This window comes from Rhinatrema bivittatum, chromosome 15, assembly GCF_901001135.1.
Source record: "Rhinatrema bivittatum chromosome 15, aRhiBiv1.1, whole genome shotgun sequence".
In the NCBI taxonomy this organism is placed as follows: domain Eukaryota; kingdom Metazoa; phylum Chordata; class Amphibia; order Gymnophiona; family Rhinatrematidae; genus Rhinatrema; species Rhinatrema bivittatum.
Window position 1 is genome coordinate 61,302,818 of NC_042629.1, and position 18,556 is coordinate 61,321,373.

At 47.6% G+C, this 18,556-nt stretch overlaps 1 protein-coding gene across 1 annotated transcript in view; it reads left to right on the top strand.

The window, feature by feature from the left end:
• EPHB2 (EPH receptor B2) overlaps positions 1–18,353 on the top strand; it is a 319,521-nt gene extending 301,168 nt beyond the window's left edge. Inside the window, 3 exon segments of the mRNA XM_029578869.1 lie at positions 1,103–1,296; positions 3,806–3,961; positions 17,673–18,353. Coding sequence (XP_029434729.1) covers positions 1,103–1,296; positions 3,806–3,961; positions 17,673–17,781 — 459 coding nt within the window. The 3' untranslated portion in view covers positions 17,782–18,353.
• The last annotated feature ends 203 nt before the right edge of the window (positions 18,354–18,556 follow it).

Below are 18,556 nucleotides of genomic sequence, written 5' to 3' on the forward strand. Positions count from 1 at the left end.
TCTAGAACCAAAGCAGAACACTCCCTGCCAGCTAACACCGGGTCTCTGCTAACAGTCCCCCTCATAAGAGTCCCAGATCAGGATGTTCTCTGCCGGCCGACACCAGGTCATGGATGACCATCCGTCTAAGGCAGCCCCAGATCAGGACATTCCCTGCCCATTGACATCAAGTCACAGTTAACCCTTCTTCTAAAAGAGCTCTGAGTCAGAATATTCTCTGTCCACTGACACCAGGCTTCTGGTAACACTCCTTCTAACGGAGCCTTGGCATTCATGGCTTTAGGACTAATGCAGACGAGATGACTGTTATAGAGGACTCTTGTTGAAAAACAGAACATTTGATGAGGTTGCAGCTGCCCTGATTCATTCCTTCGCCCTCTTAATGTTACTGCAGAGTCATGGATACAGCATCCCTGCCCCAGAAAGAAACACTGAGAGGTTAAGTAGCTTGATGAAGGTCAAGCAGGGAGCGTTGAGGTGGGATGGGGATTGGGGGCTGTAGGTTTCACAGCTTGGTGTTCCCTGCCGTCTCTTTTTTGGCTGTGGTCCCCATCTGTCGCCGCCAGACCTAATCTCTTCCCTGTTCCATTCGCTGCTGTTCTCCACTACCTCTAGCTCTCCCTTCCCTCACCTTTTTCTTTTTTTTTTGGCTTTTTCTTTCTCTTTCCAAAGTGATCCCAGCACTCTGCATGTATGGACCGCTCAGATATGAATGGATGTTTATTCTACCTTACTTTTCAGAGCTCTGCTTTCACTCTGGAAATTAAAACACTAATCTCTCTTCCTTTAAATTGACGGCTTGGCAAGGGTGGAAGAGGAAGGGAGGTGCAAAGGGTGAGAGGCAGAGAAGGAGAGCAGAGACAGAGAGATCCAGGGAGAAAGATAAAGAGAAATAGAGCTAGAGAAAGACTGATGAGAGGAAGATACAGAAAGAGAGGTGAAGTCAACAAAGGGTGGGATCCATAGGAAAAAGAGAGCCCGAAAGTCGAGAAGGAAAGAGGGGCCCATCCATATGTGTTCTGCATAGTCCCTGTCCCAAGTTCATCGCTTCTCCCTGTGTGCAGTTGTTAGCAATGGCCTTCTGGGATTTTCCCTCTCGCAGGTGATAAACGCCATTGAACAGGATTACCGACTGCCGCCTCCCATGGACTGCCCAAGCGCCCTCCACCAGCTCATGCTGGACTGCTGGCAGAAGGACCGCAATCATCGGCCCAAGTTTGGGCAGATCGTCAACACGCTGGACAAAATGATTCGAAATCCCAATAGCCTGAAAGCCATGGCACCGCTGTCTTCCGGGTAGGTGTTGACAGGGACCCCAGGCTTGAGCTACGCAGGAGGAGGGGGGATCTCGCGAGGATCAAACGGTGGCACGCCCATGCGAGGGTCCGGCTTCAGGCAGGCCAGTCTAGCCTAGGGGTGCCACAGTGCATGTACCTCTTCCCGCATTTCCATGGAAGCACTTCTGAGGGAGGCGACAACGCATGTTGTTTGATTTTTCAAAATTGTGTGCCTTGTTGTAGTTCTTGGGGGGGGGAGGGGGGGGCCTACTCTCTTTTTGAGAATCATTGCAAAATCCGCAGGCAAAAGTACCGACGGACTTTTCACCTGCCCGCGTAGGTAGTCTCATCAGTGCTGACAAAGTGCAAACGTCTTGTGCAAGTTTGGTTCAGGAGGAGCATGAGATGAGCCCTGGCCTCTGGAAAAGGGTTCGGTGTGGTATGAATAAGAGTGATTTTGTGAAGCATTGGGTGTTCCCAAAACATATGTGCCTTGCCACTGAAAGGACTCCAGTAGAGGAGCTGAGTGTTCCAGTAACTTATCTTCTGTGAAACAGCAGGGGCTTTGCATGTTAATTTAGCATTGGGTAGCCTGTCTTTCCAAGGCAACTTACAGCATTGAAGGCAGCTTTGCAGCATTGTTAGAATTCAGGTAGAATAAGTCCCTGCCCACGAGAGCTTACGGTCTAAGTGAGGCATCAGGAGATAAGTGACCCGGGGTCAGGAGTCTCATCGAGAGAACAGGGGTTTGATCCCTGGTTTCTCCGGTTCACGTCCCATTGCTCTAACCATTGGAGCCCTTCTTGGTCATGTTCCAGCAAGGAAACTGAGCGCATGACAAGACCGAGGGAGGAGGGGGGAAAAGAGGAGAGCCAACCACGTACGTGACTGGCAGTGGGGCAGAGTTCTAGTGGCTGTGTTGGTCCTGAAGAGCTCTGGATTCTTCTTAGCCTGCAACATTTGTTGCTAGAGCAGGGTACAGTTGATCCAGCAAAGTCTCTTCAGACGTTGGCTTCCGAGGTTCTCGGAATTACGTGGGGTTCAGCGCAATGCCAAGGAAGCTCTAGTGCTGAGCTCATTAAATGTCTGATTGTTGCAGTTTTAAAAGTTGATTTTTGTTGTGAACAAACACAGCAAAATAGCGAGTTAAGTGTGGAAACAAACCATGAATTAGTCCGTATGTTAAAGTTGAGTGTGCTTATGGTGTCTAATCAGGAAGAAAAAAAAAAAAAAGATCCTTACGCAAATTGAATGTTTGTAGCTACCTGATTTTTTTTTCTAAGTACGGTAATTTGTGATTTTTCTCATCACCAGTATGGGTGGGATAGACTAGCAATAGAAAAAAGAAGAGGCAAAAAAAACCCCCAAAACTGCAAGCAATGGGGCTGATTGAATGTGAGGTCTCCGGATCTTGGTCCTAATGTTCTGCTCATGTTCGTTTCAGATTTTCGTACAAAGCATGAACTCTCTTCGGTTCTTGACTGTACAGATATGGAGAGGGCAATGTTTTTCTCAAAGATGTTTACCAGAGTGAAGTGGCCCATTTGAAGCTTGCCCTCTTCTGCCCGGGCAAAAGTGTGCATGGGCTTCCCCAACGCCCTGTGACTTTTAACCAGCTTAAGTGGAGGCATTCTTGTGGGCATGTTTAGGTTGGGGAGGGGGGTGGTGGGATAACCACGTGCCCGCTTTTAGCTGAATTGAGGGGGGACACGCGTGGATCGGATTTCCAAATCTTATGCACGCTGCGTTTCATCACGTTTGGGGTTTTTGTTTTTTGCCCATAGGAAAAATGAGTAGAAAAAGTAAAATGGGTATCTTCTTTCTTTACCCGTAGGCAAGCTTCAAAGGGAAGCTACCAGTGTAGTTTCCATGTAAAAAATTGTCCGAGAAGTGCGGATACAAAGCACTGGTGGATCTAGCGGCTCCCTGGGATGTCTGAGAACCATGCGTGTACTTTTGCTTTGAAGCCTGCTGCGGGTACAGCACGTGTGCCGTCGCTTGCACCTGGCTCTTTCCGTGGGTGGCGTTTTTTGCACTTAAAACACCTGCTGAACTTTGAAAACGCAAACCACGCGCAATGTTTTTTTACTCTCCCGAATGAAACACGCCTCCCTCTCAGCGGGGGTTAAAAGCGCATGCTATGTTTACTGCTTCCATGGCTCTACTCGACATATATAAAACGCTGTACAAAAACACATGAGAGACTGTGCCTTCTCAGTAGAGCTTACAGTCTCATCAAGAGAAACGTGCAGGGTCTCATTAGCTACTGGCTGATGTCACCTGCATCTTTTATTAATGAGTTAGTAGAAAGAAATGAATGAAAACAGAGGGACTCTCTCATGACATCACATGGTAAAGTGCGTAAGGATCCCCCTGGTTCCCCCTTCAGTAGGTACAGAACGAGCACCATGGATTTACTCAGCAGACCTCTTCTGCCTTTATACAGTTGGCAGAGTCACACGGACAGGAGCTCCTGCGTCCCTGACTCACCTTGTATCTTTTTTTTTGTCTGGTGCTTCCTTCCTTAGGGTCAACCTTCCCCTCCTGGACCGGACGATCCCCGACTACACCAGCTTTAACACTGTGGACGAGTGGCTGGAGGCCATCAAAATGGGCCAGTACAAGGAGAGTTTTGTCAGTTCTGGCTTCTCCTCCTTCGACGTGGTGTCCCAGATGACCATGGAGTAAGTACAGAGCAAGGAGGGCTGGGCCCACGTGCAGGCGGTGGTGGTCTTGTGCTTGCACGCTTGGCTTCAAAGGAGTGTTGCGTGACCTCGGCTATTTGAGAGATGTAAATCAGTAAGGCGGAAGATGACTCTTTAAGGGAGGGTAATTTTCAGCAGCCCACCTAGGTGCAAAGTACGTGGGGAGTATTGTACCCTTTGAACCAGTGATTATCAAAGAAAACTAGGGGGGTAATTTTCAAAAGGATTTGTGTGTGTAAAAATAGCAGATGTAGCAATTTTCAAAAGCCCATGTAGGTGCTTAAAGTGCACTCACACACAAAAAACCTATTGACAATTCAGTAGCACATGGTGTAGCAATTTTCAAAAGCCCTTCATTTCAAAAGCAATTTTCAAAAAGCCTCACATTAAGTGTATTTGCACGTGTAAAGCGCGTAAATCTTTTTGAAAATGACCTCCTTTCTGCATAGATTTTCTTTTCTGCCTTGGCTTGTACGGGTGCTCGGGGACACAAGTTCCCATGGACTTGGCACCTAAATTTTTCTGCAGGGAGAGGGAGATTTGTACCCAGGGAGGTTTGAATATGCCATCCTGTGCGAACACTTCACTTCCCCCAAGAGCGCCCTCTTTTAAGGGGGCTAAAAATACGTGCGTCTGAGGAAGGCAATATACAGGAAGGCCGAGTGACCTGGCTAAATCTGAACTAGCACTAGGGGACGCGCCATGAAACCAACAAGCAAAAGATTTAAAACAAAATTTCAAGGAAATGTTTTTATCGGCCGGCGCACAGGTGGGCTGTGGAATTTCTTGCTTGGGGGAGGTGTGGTAGAGGATAATAGTATAGCTAAGTTTCTGGAGGACAGGTCCATGAATGATTATTAGCCAGGTAGGGGGGGATTGCCACCTCCTTCGTCTGGGAATGAGCCACCTCCCCAGTAATTCCAATTGAGCCAAATTGGCCACGCTCGATGCTGGGCTCGATGGATCACTTCTTATGCTATTTCCCCGGTTAAATTGTTTTGAAAATTGGCCTTGAGGGAGGGAAATTCTCAAACTGTACCCATACTGGCCAATTTAAAAATGAGCGTGCGCAGGGAGATACGCTGGAATTTTATATCATGCGCACGATTTAAAATATGCCTGCCGCGTGTAAGCGGGCTGCTCATTTTAAGAGGTTACTCGAGGAAACCTACTTTGCGTTTATATTCCATAAGACTTTGCCGGCTTTAACGCATGTATGTTCGCGGATTTTAAAACGTGCTCACGTGCGGGGCGTTCCCAGTTGTTGCAGTTAGTCCACCAGCTTGCCCGGTCAATCTTGAGGTCATCCAGACCCCTCTGGTTCATCATCCTGACGCCCCCCCCCCCCATTTGACCCGGACCCCTCACCCTGTGGTGTGGGCCCTAAAACGCGAGATCTGCAGACTTTGCTCCACATCAGGAGCACCAGTGATGAAGAAAGTGTCTGAGGAGGGGGTCCTTGCTTGCCTGGGAGGAGAATATCCTGGTGCATATCCTCTGACTGACTGGACTCCACTGCAAGTGAATGTCATGGCCTTAGAACTATCTTACGGGGATTCTGATGGAGTATCCGAATGAACCTGGAGATACCGGGGCTCCTTCTCATTGGAGCAGATCTGATATCCTGGAAAGGAGAGGTTGAAAGGTAGCCTCCTTATCTTTAACCACAAAAGAGGTAAAGAAATTCTTAACCAGCTCGACTCCTTGGATGAGGGGACGATGCGCCTTCTCTCCTGGTGTAGGTAGTGGAATATCCTCTTCCGACTCTAGATTAGAATCCTGTACATCTTCCGGGCTCTGGAACGTTTTTATTGGGCTGGGACAGCGCACGTGACTTACTGCTGCTCAGGAGAGCGCATGCCAATATAAAATCGGGCGCGCACATGGGTAGCGGATTTCATAATGTGCGCGTCGGCTCGCCCACGTTATAAAATCTGCACGCCTGCCCTCCCGCCCGCCGGTTTAAAAATCTACCTTTAAATTAATAGGTCCCAAGCTACTAATCCTTATTGATTAATAGCAATTTGTGTATTTCTGCTCTAGGAACTTATCCAAACCTTTTTTTAAACCCAGCTACACTAACTGCTGTAACCACATCCTCTAGCAATGAATTCCAGAGCTTACATGTGCGTTGAGTGAAAGAATTTTCTCCAAGGCAGCTTTTTAAGAAAAAAATTAAGCTTTTCCCAGAAAAGTGAAGAGCGATAGAAGTAGGACATCCGTGCTGGAACTCGGGACCATAAAAGACCGAGGGGGGGCTCATGAGGCAATGCTGGTTCAGGAATTCTCACTCAATAGAACAAAAACTCTGCTAGCTCGGTGCTGCCGGGTGACGTCGCCTACAAGTCATGGCTAATCCAGCCCGATTGCTGACGGAGAGTATGTGCAGATCTTTTTCCCACACCCATCTCTGGCCCCTCCTCCCCCCCGGAACACCTTTTTGCAGTGCGACTAAACGCACCCATGAAATTGCACTTCACGCACATTTTTACATGCACAATCCCCAGGCTGATTTTCAGAGCTCTGCTTACAAGCATAAAATAGGATTTTATGCGCACACAGGGCTTTGAAAATCAGGCCCTGAATCATCCAGTTGGTGGGGATACAGGTCAGATCTCTAATGAATCCCAGCTCTGGCATTGCAAAATACATTTTTTTCCATTCATTCCAGTATCTGCCTTGATCCAGCCGAGTGCCTCAGAGCCCCCTACCTGGGAAAACACGGACATCAAGAATGAAAATTTATTTTATTTTATTTTTTTTAAACTGTTGGGTGAAGTCCTGCACTGATATATATATATATTTTTTTTTTTATTTTTTTTGTCTTCCTCTTAACTCGAGAAGTCTCCATCCGAGCGCCCTGATATAACTGTGAACAGTCACGTCTCAATCAGGTCTCACAGAAACGCAGAATGTGATGGCAGAGTTAAGAGTGTTAAGGCCCATCTGCTCTTCCCAGTTTCCTTCCTGGTCCTGCGCCAGATTCCCCAGTTGATCTCTGGCTTTCTCTGGCACAAGAAATGTCAGTTTCTTTCTCCTTATTCAAAATGCATTTTTTAAAACTTCATTTTCCTGAAACAAAACCCTTTATAAGCAGTTCAGAAAATCATATCTTGTTCTCTCAGATCATCAATAATAGAATGGTTACATTCGGTTGCTTGTACCTGCCTAAAGCAGTTCATAAATCTGGTCCCAAAACCCAACTCTTTTTTTTTATTTTTATTTTTTTTAAACGACACACATTTCCCCCTCCTCCCTCTTCCCGTCCCCCCCGCCCTCCAACTCATCCTCTCCTCCCCCAAGCCAGCAGCATTCCAGGACCTGGCGCATGTTTCAACTCCCACCGGGAGTCTACATCAGGAGGCCCCGGGCGTAAATCTTCACTGTCCAACCTTTGAGCCTCTACAGTAAAATCTCTCAACCGCGACCATCCGCAGTTACCGTGGCATTTAAGTTATGGCCGGGAGATCCTAGCAGGAACCCGATACATGGAGTCCCTGCTTCAAAGTACAAGGAAAGAAAAATCCATTTAAAAGATAGACAAATAGTAGAGCAACCACTTTATCAATTGATCATCATACTGTTGGCCTTTAATTCTTTGATCTGCTCTTCTGAGAATCCCCCCTTCCTCCCCAGGGAGGCGTCGTGCTACGGAAAGTGTCGCCTATATCACATCACACGCCGACATCTGATTAGCTTGTGCAGCATGTGATGTCATAGTTGATATGGAACGGTCGGGATTCCGTGTGTCTGATGTCATCTGTGATGCTCTCAGGGGCGCCAAGGAGCAACCTACTCTGACAATTTAGAAAGGAAGCTTTCAAATTTTGATAGGCTGGCCAGGGGGAATTCTCAGACTGCCCGCACTGCTGCAAAGCCTGCTGGTACTTTGTATCTGCTGACTTTGCACCAGTTTTTAAAGGAAGGATTATGCATGTTCCCCAGGACTAAATATCCATGGAGATTTGCAACCTGCTCTTCCTATGGATACCTTTCCAACCGAACTGCGCGCATAGTTTGGAAAATCCCAAGTTATGCATGTTTGCTTTCTCCCCCCAGGAACATCTCCACTACAGTACGAATAAAAGTGGCACAACGCATGTTTGGGGGTTTTTTAAGCCACATACTGGGTGGACAATTTTCAAAAAGCACTTCTATGTGGGTGAATAACCAACCACACCACTAAATGCCCACCTGCTGTACATATCTGCTTCCTGCTTTCCTCCCCATGCCTTCTTTGCCCCCCTTTCCGTGTGTAGGTGGTACATCACTTCCTCTGTGCCAGGCTTATAATCCCTTACAAACATCACAGCTGCGTTTTTCAGGGGGTTTTCGAAATCTTAAGCATCTTTAATTTGTGCCTTGCCGGCGTCTCTGATATTTCCAGACACCGAAAGAGCCTTCGGCCGTGTCTTGGCACCGGCAGAGACCCTTCTGAAAAATCTTAGTCAGAGAACTCAAAAGGGGCATCGGAGAGTGTGAGAATCATCTGGGAAAAAGCCGGTGCTGCCTGTGTGCTCTTCCCGTACACACGTGGCCTGATACATTTCCCCTTGGAAGCATCTTTCTGGAGCAACTGTCTCCCAGTTCTTATTTATGTATACTCGGAGCGAGGTAAAGGATTACGAACTAACTTACTGGCATGAAAAAAGTCTACATATCAGTAGGGATAACACTAAGTGACAGGTACAGAGAGACCATGCAAGAGCAGTGATACATCAGTAGGGTTTATAAGTGTTTGTGTCAGAGTACAGAGGAAGAACTGATATATAGCATAAGGTTATATGTCAACAGTCAAACAATAGAATCCAGACATTAGTGGATACAAAGCAAACAGTGCAGTCAAGGAATGAAGTGTTGGGACAAAGGCGATGGGAACTTCTTAGTATGAAGTCGATCAGATGGTCCTGGGACAAAGATATGGGAAAGTGTAGTTATTTAGTTATAGAGATAAGGAGGCAGGGGCTTCCTGGCTTGTTGGAAAAGCCAGCCCTGCACCTTGTGGAGGAATGTCACTATATTGATGGTAAGTCTGGCTTCAATTGGGAGAGAGTTCCAGAGCCCGAGGATAAAGGAGGAGGAGGCACACTCATAGGTTGTACGGAATCTGCTGTCTTTTGGAGCAGGAAGCTGCAGGAGTGCATCTTCTTTGCATCATAGCCCATGGGAGGTTTTATTTATTTATTTATAATGTATAGACCGCTTAGCATCGTTCCTAAGTGGTTTCCATAATCACATTCATAAAGCCCATAACATATGAGCATAAAACTAAAACCATAAGACATAACCCATAAAACAATAAAAACATCACTAAAAACATAAAACAAATCCCTACTAAATCATTTATAGTTGCCATTCTATCATGTCATGTTAAAGTGCGGTTAAAATTAGTAGGACAATAAACTCATCACTTAAGAGATTAAACAAGTCCCTACTAGGTCATTTAAAATTGCCATTCTGTCATATCATATTAAACTGCTAGTAATCATAAAATATAAATAATTGTAACCTTGTGCCAAGTCGTTTATCAGTGCCATTCTGTCATAACAAATTAAGCTACTGATTAAAAATCAGTAAAAACAAGTGGACATGTATATTTTGTAGGGAGGCAGGTGATCGTTCCAATAAACTGGGCCCTGGACATTTAATGACTTGAAGACAGTACAGAGGGCTTTGAATTGAGCCCAGTAGGGAATTGGTAGCCACAGTAGGTTCAGGAGGACCAGGGTAATACAGTCTCGGCAGTCTTAGTTGGATAACCTCCATGGTGCAGCATTCTGCACTAACAGTAGACGTTTAAAAATGTTTGTGGGAGACCTGTATTCAGTGCACTGTAGTATTCCAATGGAGATAGGACAAAGGCATATATCAGAATGGCCAGGTTGTCTCTGTCCACATCTGGCTTTATCTGCTTCAGTCGCCAGAGGTGGGCGAAGGCATTTTTTATGCAGCTGAGGTAATTTGAGATTCCATGTTTAGTTTGCCTTCCAGGAGCATGCCCGGGCTTTGGACTTCAGATTTTACTAACTGAGGGATGCTGTTCTGAGCCAACTTTACCTCTTCAGGGGGCTCAGGGGATATGCATACACTTAATACCTCTGATTTGTTGGGGTTTAGTTTAAAATTGTTAGCAGTGGCCCCTTTCCCCAATCTCTGCAAGACAGCTGTTGATCTTTTGCACGGCTGTGCCTCCGTCAGATCCTACTGACATATTGACCTGAATGTCGTCGGCCTAGACAAAACATTGAAGCTTGGATTTCCTAGTTACTTAAGTTAGGGGTCCGAGATGGGACGTTGAACAGAGTCGGCGAGAGGACTGATCCCTGTGGAACAAGGGTTTGACAGGAGAAGAGGAGCCACCCACGATGACCCGCTGCACTCTTCTGGTTAGAAACAACCGAAACCATGGCACCAAGGCCCAACAGCCTGCTTACTAAGATATGGTCAGCTGTTCTGAAGGCGACTGAAAAAAAAAAATCAAGTAAGATCAGGATAGAGGACTTTCCTGCATCGGGGGCCCCCAGGAAGTCATCCAACAGAGCTGCTCTTAGAGGGACTCGCCAGATGCAGCACAGGAAGAAGCCACTAACGGAAGTGCTGGCCAGACTCTCGGAAGGCTGCGTTGGGCCCCCATGTTCTAGACGCTCTGCTGTGAGACATGGAGCAGATTTCCCCTTCTGTGCCAGATAAAGGCACAGCCCTGATAATAGGAAATGTGGGGAAAACACAGGTGAAATATTTTGGGGGGAAAACTGCCCGTGGTTGCCTCGCTGTTTATAATTCAAAGCCTCTTATTTGGAGTTGGGGGTTTTTTTTGTCTATAGGACTGGCACAAGGAGAAGGGATTGCCTTACGTGTCTCAGTATAGTGCTGGCAGCGCTATACAGATGACGATAGCAAACATAATAATAAGAACTTATTAGCGGCTCATTTTCCCTGTAGATTCACAGCCCAGCAGGCAAGCTGGAAATAAAAGGAGGGGGGGATGGATTTTTAAATGGGCCGGAGTCCGTGGGTGCTTTTGCCGTGTGCACTTGCAGACGGTTTTCAAAGAGAAATTGCCTGCCTTGTTTCTCTTTCAGAGTTAGCGGGACGCGCGCGTGCTGTAAGCGCCGCGTGCTCTGTGCGGGCCGCGGAAGAGGGCGTGAAATTAAAAAAAAAACGTACTTTTGGAAATATCCCCATGTAATACACTCCGATTACCTCCCCCGGCCTCCCAGAACGCATCTTTTTAACGTGGGTAAATGCGTGCACTTGTAGCCGGACGGGGAAGGATAATTTTAAGAGGCCGGTTTAGCCAGGTAAATGTCTAAAGCGTTGCCCTCTCCACGGATCGGCAGAGAATTGCAGATGGTGAAAGTAAAGCGCTACTGTACACTTCTAAGCTCACTTGATTCTTCTTTTGGTCTTATGCCTAAGTTTTCTTTTTCTTTATTTTGTCCCAGGGTGTTCGGTTTCTCAGTTTTTTGTTTTTGCGCGGCTTGTGTTATGGGCCACACACCCTCGTTTAAAGATGCTGCTTTTTCAGGGCCTGTGCAAAATTTATGGCCATTCCGTGGCTTCAGACTTGACCCTGGTGGCTCCTTTCCCGCCCCAGGGCCACTGTTGCTGCTGCTGCTGCTGCTGAGGTTCCACTCGCTGCCTTGCTGGACCCTCCACTGCCACTGACGACGTCCCCTGCTCCTCCCCCTGGTGAGGAGCATCTCATCTGATGGCCAGCGTTGCCCATCCCGCTGGTGACATCTCTCCAGTTTCTTAAATGTGTGCTGGGTGACTGTGAGTCCCTGTCACGCTCCTAATCCCCGCAGTGCTGTGACCCTACCTCCCTCGGCGCAGCAGCAGCCAGGACCTGGTGAGGAGAGCTTGAATAATGCAGAGCCAGGGTGAGAAGCTGAGGAGGTGGGTGATAACGATGTTCTTCCTCACAGCTCTAGCCACTTGGCCCGAAACGCTTCGATTTGCATCCATCTGTAGGAAAGCAATTGAATGCTGGCTTGTTCCATCATCCTAAGAGGGTTTCCCCCTGTCTGATGCCACCCCCCCCCCCCCCCCCTCTGTCTTCAGATCTGAAGGCAACGAATTGCAAATATCAGCTCGGCCACGGAATCTCGGCATGGTTTTGGATCGTGAGCTCTCTTGTGCGTGATCAGATGAAATCCGTGGTTTAAAACCGTGTCTTTCAAACTAGGCTTTCTCAGGTACCAACTGTTGCAATATTCTTTACATCGGACTGCCAGCGAATTCTCTGCGCTGGTGCAGAATGCCACGGCCCAGATATTAACGGGGAGGGGGGGCTAACACGCGCGACCCTATCGTGCCGGCACTGTTATTCGTTCCACTGGCTCCCCATCCAACGGAGAACTCGGATCAAACTTGCTGTGCTCATTCACAAGCTTCTCAATAATGTCCCTCCTCTCGATCGGCCCACCTAGGTGACACATGCGATCAGGCCTTCTCCGTTGCAGGCCCATTACCTTGGAACACGCTGCCGTGTGCCGTGACCACGACAAAGGCGTTCGGGAAGGCCCTGAAAACCTTTTTTTTTTTTTGTTCAAGGAGGTGTTTTTTGCTAGGTCCTTAAAGCTTCAGGTAGCAGCACTCAGTAATCTGCACCCAGGCACTACTGCAGCATCCGAAACACGGTGCAGATGACATTTGTCTTTCATTAGCCGTTGCTGTTTTCTGTCTTCTTTTTACGCTTTTATTGTTCTGCTTGCTTGCTTTGTACCCTGCCACAAATGCTATGGGGGGTGTGCGGGTAATAACATTTTTAAAAATGAAGAAGCTGGCGGCAGAGTCACAGAAGCTGTAAGGCGGGGTGGAAGCCACGTAAGGGTGGTGGCAGTGTGTAGCTGGGCTGGGGGGATGGGCAGGGTGCTGGCTGCTTTCCGGAGTTTGTTCCTTTTTCTTCTGCATGTGTCAGTTCTGATAAAGATCAGCGCAGCAGAGCCCATATGCACTGAGATTCATTACGGCCCTGATGACTTGGAGCCAGAGGAGCTCCCACGTGCTTCAAATACTGCTAATGCCTGGGGAATAGAATAGAAATCAGACCTCAGTACGCGCTATGAAGAGTTTTGCTTGCTTTAACTAAAACTGCATCATTATTATTATTATTTTTAAATCCTGTTGCATTTTCCAGATGCGCACCAGTTTTCGTTTTGACTGATGTTTGAGTAAGACGCTCCGTTCAGATAACAATCAAATATCTCCACCTCTCTGACGTGTAGCACGCGCTGGCTGAGGTTCCTTAATGACCTACCCCACCCCTGCACCTGCACGGAAGGGACATGCGTAGGGGTCGCAGAGCACCCGGCGCGCATTCCTGGCATTCTTGAACCGTCGTGCCCTCCCTGTGCTTAAGCTACTGAGAATGCGTGGGAGCTGCGCTAATAACCGTGAAGGTGGCGCCCCCTCCGTGTGACCATCTAACCAGAGAGAGGCACTCGTACGTCAAAATCAGGGCAAACAGCTTTGTCTGTGCCCTGCCTGGGGCCGACCTTGACGCTGTGTGTTGGGTACAAAATAAGAATTTAGCATCTCAAATCCCCTGGCTGCAGAGTCCTCCAGTAAAGTCGGCGTTTGTAAGGTCTTAGTCTGCATGGCACTCTTTATCTGCCTGTTACCCCCTACCCCCACATGCTTTGCCCTGCTATTTGTACGAATGGGGCTGGGTGGAGGAATCTATACACGTATATTGGAATAATCAGTGTTCCCCTGTGGTTTTCAAACCCCCCCCCCCCCGATCCAGTTTCACGCCTGGGAATGCCAACATTTACAATGGATAACATATAGTGAAATTAGGTGGATATATTTAGCTGCTCCGTGCAGGGAAACTTTCAAACAAAGCATCTAGAACCTTAGAAATATGATGGCAGAAAAAGAACATATGCCCGGCCTATCCAGTCAGCCCATCGACACCCGCTACTCAGCTCCACAATCCCTGCCACTCCCTTAGAGACCCTCTATGCTTGTCCCATGCTTTCCTGAATTCAAATACTGACCTTGTCTCCACCACCTCCACTGGGAGGCCGTTCCATGCATCCACCACCTTCTGTAAAGAAATATTTCACTATACTGCTTAACTTTATGATTAGGTGACCTGATCCCTTTGGAAAACTGGATCAAGTCACCAGCTGTTCTTTTAGAGGACAGTTCTTAAAAATGACACGGTTTGTACCTGCCTTTGAAAGGGAAACTCCCCAGCAAGTGCAAAAACCGCTCCATAAAGCACACCATGGGAAGACTGGGTTGTGGCAAACAACTGGCCCCACGGTGGAGAGCAGATCAGGAGTTTCTCTCCATCCCCCTCCTTACCTTGCTGCTCCTGACCTGCCCCTCATCTTTTAGTTGCTAGGGTTCCCGGCCCCCCCTCTTACAGCTGGGCATGCTCCCAGCCCCTGGCCCCTTATGGACAGCACAGGCTGCTGATACTCCCCGTGTCGCCAAGGGCTGCCGCCCTTTTCTACTCAAGAGCAGATGTGCTGTGTGTCTTCCCTCTGCATCCAATGGTGGTGAGGATGGTGCAGAAGGTATTCAAGGACCAAATGCTTCTTATCATTGCTCCAGCTTGACTCAGGCAGGTGTGGTTCTATTCCTTTGTCAGACAACCAGTCCATCCACTAATCCATCCCTGGAATCCGATCTGTAACTCTCACGAGGAGGGTCATATGTCATCTGTCCTTCCCTCCCTCATCTTGACAGCATGGAGTGCTCGATAGTCTCATCATTGTCGCTATCTAAGGAGTTTAAGGACTCTGTGATTTCAGCAGGAAGTCTTCTACCAGAGGAGTGTACAGTTTTAAATGGAAGCATTTCTCATCTCTGTGTTAGACAGGCTCCTTGAATCTGTTCCCCTGTGTTCCAAAAGATCTGCTTCAGTACTTGTTCTCCCTCTTCTCTTCAAGCCTTAGTACATCATCGGTCAAAGTGCATCTCAGTACCATTGCCGCTTACCATCCTCAAATAGTTGGGAAGCCAAACTCCATCCATCCTTTGCTATCAAAGTACATGAAAGGTTTGTGGCATATGAGATCTCCTGTTGTGAAGCCACAGGTGCCATGGGATCTCAATGTTGTCTTGCTGCAACTGATGAAGCCTCCCTACGAATTATTGGAGTCAGCTTCCTTAAAGTTAGTTACCCTGGAAAGTGGTATTTCTTGTCACCATCACTTCAGCTAGAAGAGTCAGCAAACTTCAAGCATTGATCCATTACTCTTTGTACCTACAGTTGTTCCAGAACAGGGTGGTGCTCCACGTGCATTCTGAGTTTCTGCCAAAAGTGATTTCTGCATTTCATTTGACTCAAGTCATTGTCTTGCTCATGTTTATTCCAAAAAAAGGAGAAGGCCCTCCATTCACTGGACTGTAAACGGCCTTGGCCTGTTGTTTGAAGAAAACTCAATCTCATCATTGGGCTTCTCGGCTTTTCATTTCCTATGATCCTACAGACTGAGAGTAGCTGTTGCCAAGTGCATGTTGACCAACTGGCTAGCAGACTATATCGTGCATTGCTATGTCCTGGTTGACCGCCAGCTCTCAGACTCTGTCAAGGCTCATCAAATAAAAGCCAGCCATGTCCATTGAACGTATCTGCAAACTGCAACTTGGTCACCGATCCATACTTTCCTATCCCTTTACTGTTTGGAGTGGACAGTCTCCCAAGAAGCAACAATAGCTTTGGGCAAACAGTTTTGCATAGCCTGTTCACCCTTCACTGTCCACTCTTCACTGAGGGAGTGTGTGTGTGGGGGGGGGGGGGTCCTGGGTTGCTTTTTCAGTAAATGCTCCACTTGTAACAGTCAGCTTGGGACTCTGCACAAGTCATGGCAAATTCAGCCCTGTAAGTTTGCTTACTGTAAACGGGATTCTCTGTAGACAGCAAGATGAATCAGTCATGCGTAATGCCCACTCTCTTCTCTGGTGAATCGATTACCTAGCTAAAGGTGAATTCTACCATCAACAGATGGGTTCACAAGGCAACACGTGCACAGGAACTCCCACATATGCTCAGGAGTGAGCTACAGAGAGAGGTCCATTCAGCACAGTTGGATGACATCGCCCATGTGTTCATCCTGCTGTCTACAGAGAGCCCATTTGCTGCTTTTTTAGAACGAATTTATAATTTGTGATAGGACAAATGCTGATTAATCTGATTCTTCGTATAATGTAATTTGATGTCAACATTTTAATTTATTTTTGGTTACTATTGATTAGTCTAATATTTTATTTGGGTATATGGTTTGTTATTGTTGGTTTGTATTATGTCTGCCATATTATTGTAAATTTTATGTTTGAATTGTAAGTTGCTCAGAGTTCCATTTGGAAGTGAACATCTAAGAAATTGAAATAAGACCTCATGCAATCAAATGAAACAAATACCTGACGTTTGGAGTTAAAAAAAACCAAAAAACAATTATGGCCGACTGTGGCACTCTGTTAATAGTGGTTGGGTTGTCCTGAATTTTTGGGATCAATCTGTCAGCAGATGCAGCCGTTAGGAGTTCACAAGGGCTTTTATCAGTTTCAGAGCCTGATTAACTCCCACCATGTGACTTGTAGGTAACTAGGACTTGCCTGCAACATTCTCGTTTGTCGCCTTTGCCTAAGGGAGCAGAGCACGGTGCCTCAAAGCCATTTGTGAGTGTCTGTGCCCTCCGGCCTTTGGACGGCTGCAAACCAATATTTGCCGTCTGCCGTCTTCTCCTTGATGCGGCAGAATCCAGCCCCATGGGCAGACGCGCACGATACAACTGTTCAGTCTGAACTTATTTGCATGAGACGAGATGGAGAGAGCAGCTTTACGTCTTGTGGTTTTTTGTTTGTTTTTTTTAATAGTACAATGACAGTATTGGCAGGACAGGCTAGAATCCGTCTGCTTGGGTCAGCAGCATCCGCGTGCTCCGAGAAGTTCGATGGGACTGGGCCTTTACTTCAGCATGCGCACGGATGGCTGGCAGAGCGTGGCACTTGCTTTCCGTGCTGTCAGCATATAACAGATGATGTAATGTGCATTTTTAACAGCAAGGGGGCCAGGTGTTTTATCCTTAATGGAAAGTTGTAGGTTGCCACTTGTGTTTACAAAAAAAGAGAAAAGCATAAGATCAGTCTCTGTGGACCACTGGCCTGATTAAAAAGACTTCCAAGATCACCTCGATATGTTGCCTGTATATATTATACCTTACCAAATATAGAAGGAAGAATAGTAGTAAATTTGAGAGAATGATATCATACTCTGGCTTACGAGTGGGGGTCTTTCCTGTCATTGGTATGTGCAAAACTAACCCATTGGGCCACAGTTAACCCAAGAGAGGCTGGACCCAAGGGCCACAGTCCAGCGTCCCGTCTCCAGCAAGCAGCAGGTGCTCAGAGCAAATGTGTACAAGCAGGGGCAGATTGCCCTATAGGGGGATCGGGCATCCCCCCGGTGGGCCGGTCGCTCTAGTCACGTGGTCTGCCGAGCGCGGCTGTGACAGAGCCGCGCTCGGCAGGCCACGTGATATCTCTTGGGCTGGCCTGGGCGGCAAATCCCCGGGCCGGTCGTCATCGGGAATCCGCCTCTGTGTACAAGACAGGGCCTGTGTGGAGCGGTCCATCACCTTGCTCCGTTGTTACTGTCATTATTATTTTGCTGCCCATATTATTTGTGCTTCCGTCTTCTTTATCCTCTGTCTTTCTTTCTGTTTCCAAGGGACATCCTCAGAGTTGGCGTCACCTTAGCCGGCCATCAGAAGAAAATCTTGAACAGCATTCAGGTCATGCGAGCACAAATGAATCAGATCCAGTCGGTGGAAGTTTGATATCCAAGACACTTAAGCGCCCCCCCCCCCTCCTCTCCCAGTCGGGGCGAGGTGGGGAAAGATGGGCTCCGTGCCCTCCCTGACCGCATTCCTCTCCCCCACCTCCCCCCCTCCTTCCAATCATGGCATCTCCCCCTCGCTGGTGTATTCTGAGCTGCGGCACGGCCTCCGCCACGGAGATGGGTCACCCCCCCTCCCCCACGTGCATGCGCACTCCCCTGCACTGGTCAGAGGCGTCGTGCCCAAATAAAAGGACAAGCGACCTCATTTTTCCAAAAAAGAGGCAAGCCGGCTGGCACGTCGAAGGAAAGATACACAAAAAGCAACGAGAAGGGGAAATGAGACCGACTGTGCCGGGAGCAAAAAAAAGCGAAGGATATTTTTAAAACAAAAGGGGGGGTGGTGTGAGTGTGGAAACCAGTGGTTAAAGGGACGACCTTCATATAAAGGGCTGCAAGAGATGGTGACAACGAGAGAGCCGGAGGCTGCAAAATCTCTCTCCCTCCTGCACAAGCATTGGAAAGAGTCATTGAATGGTTTTAAAAGAGGACTTTTTTTTTGGGGGGGGGGGGACGGGGGAGGGGTGCAGAGGCTTGTTCGAGGTGGCCTCAAAGAGACTTTTTTTAATTTTATTTTTATTTTTTTTTTAAAGAAGTGGAAAAAAATTTAAAAAAAACAATCCATAAAAAAAAAAAAAAAAAAGCGAGGACCACAGCCTTTCCCTTGCACCGCTCCCGCCTAAGACCTCCGGCAGAGCGGGGAAAGTCCTTGCGCA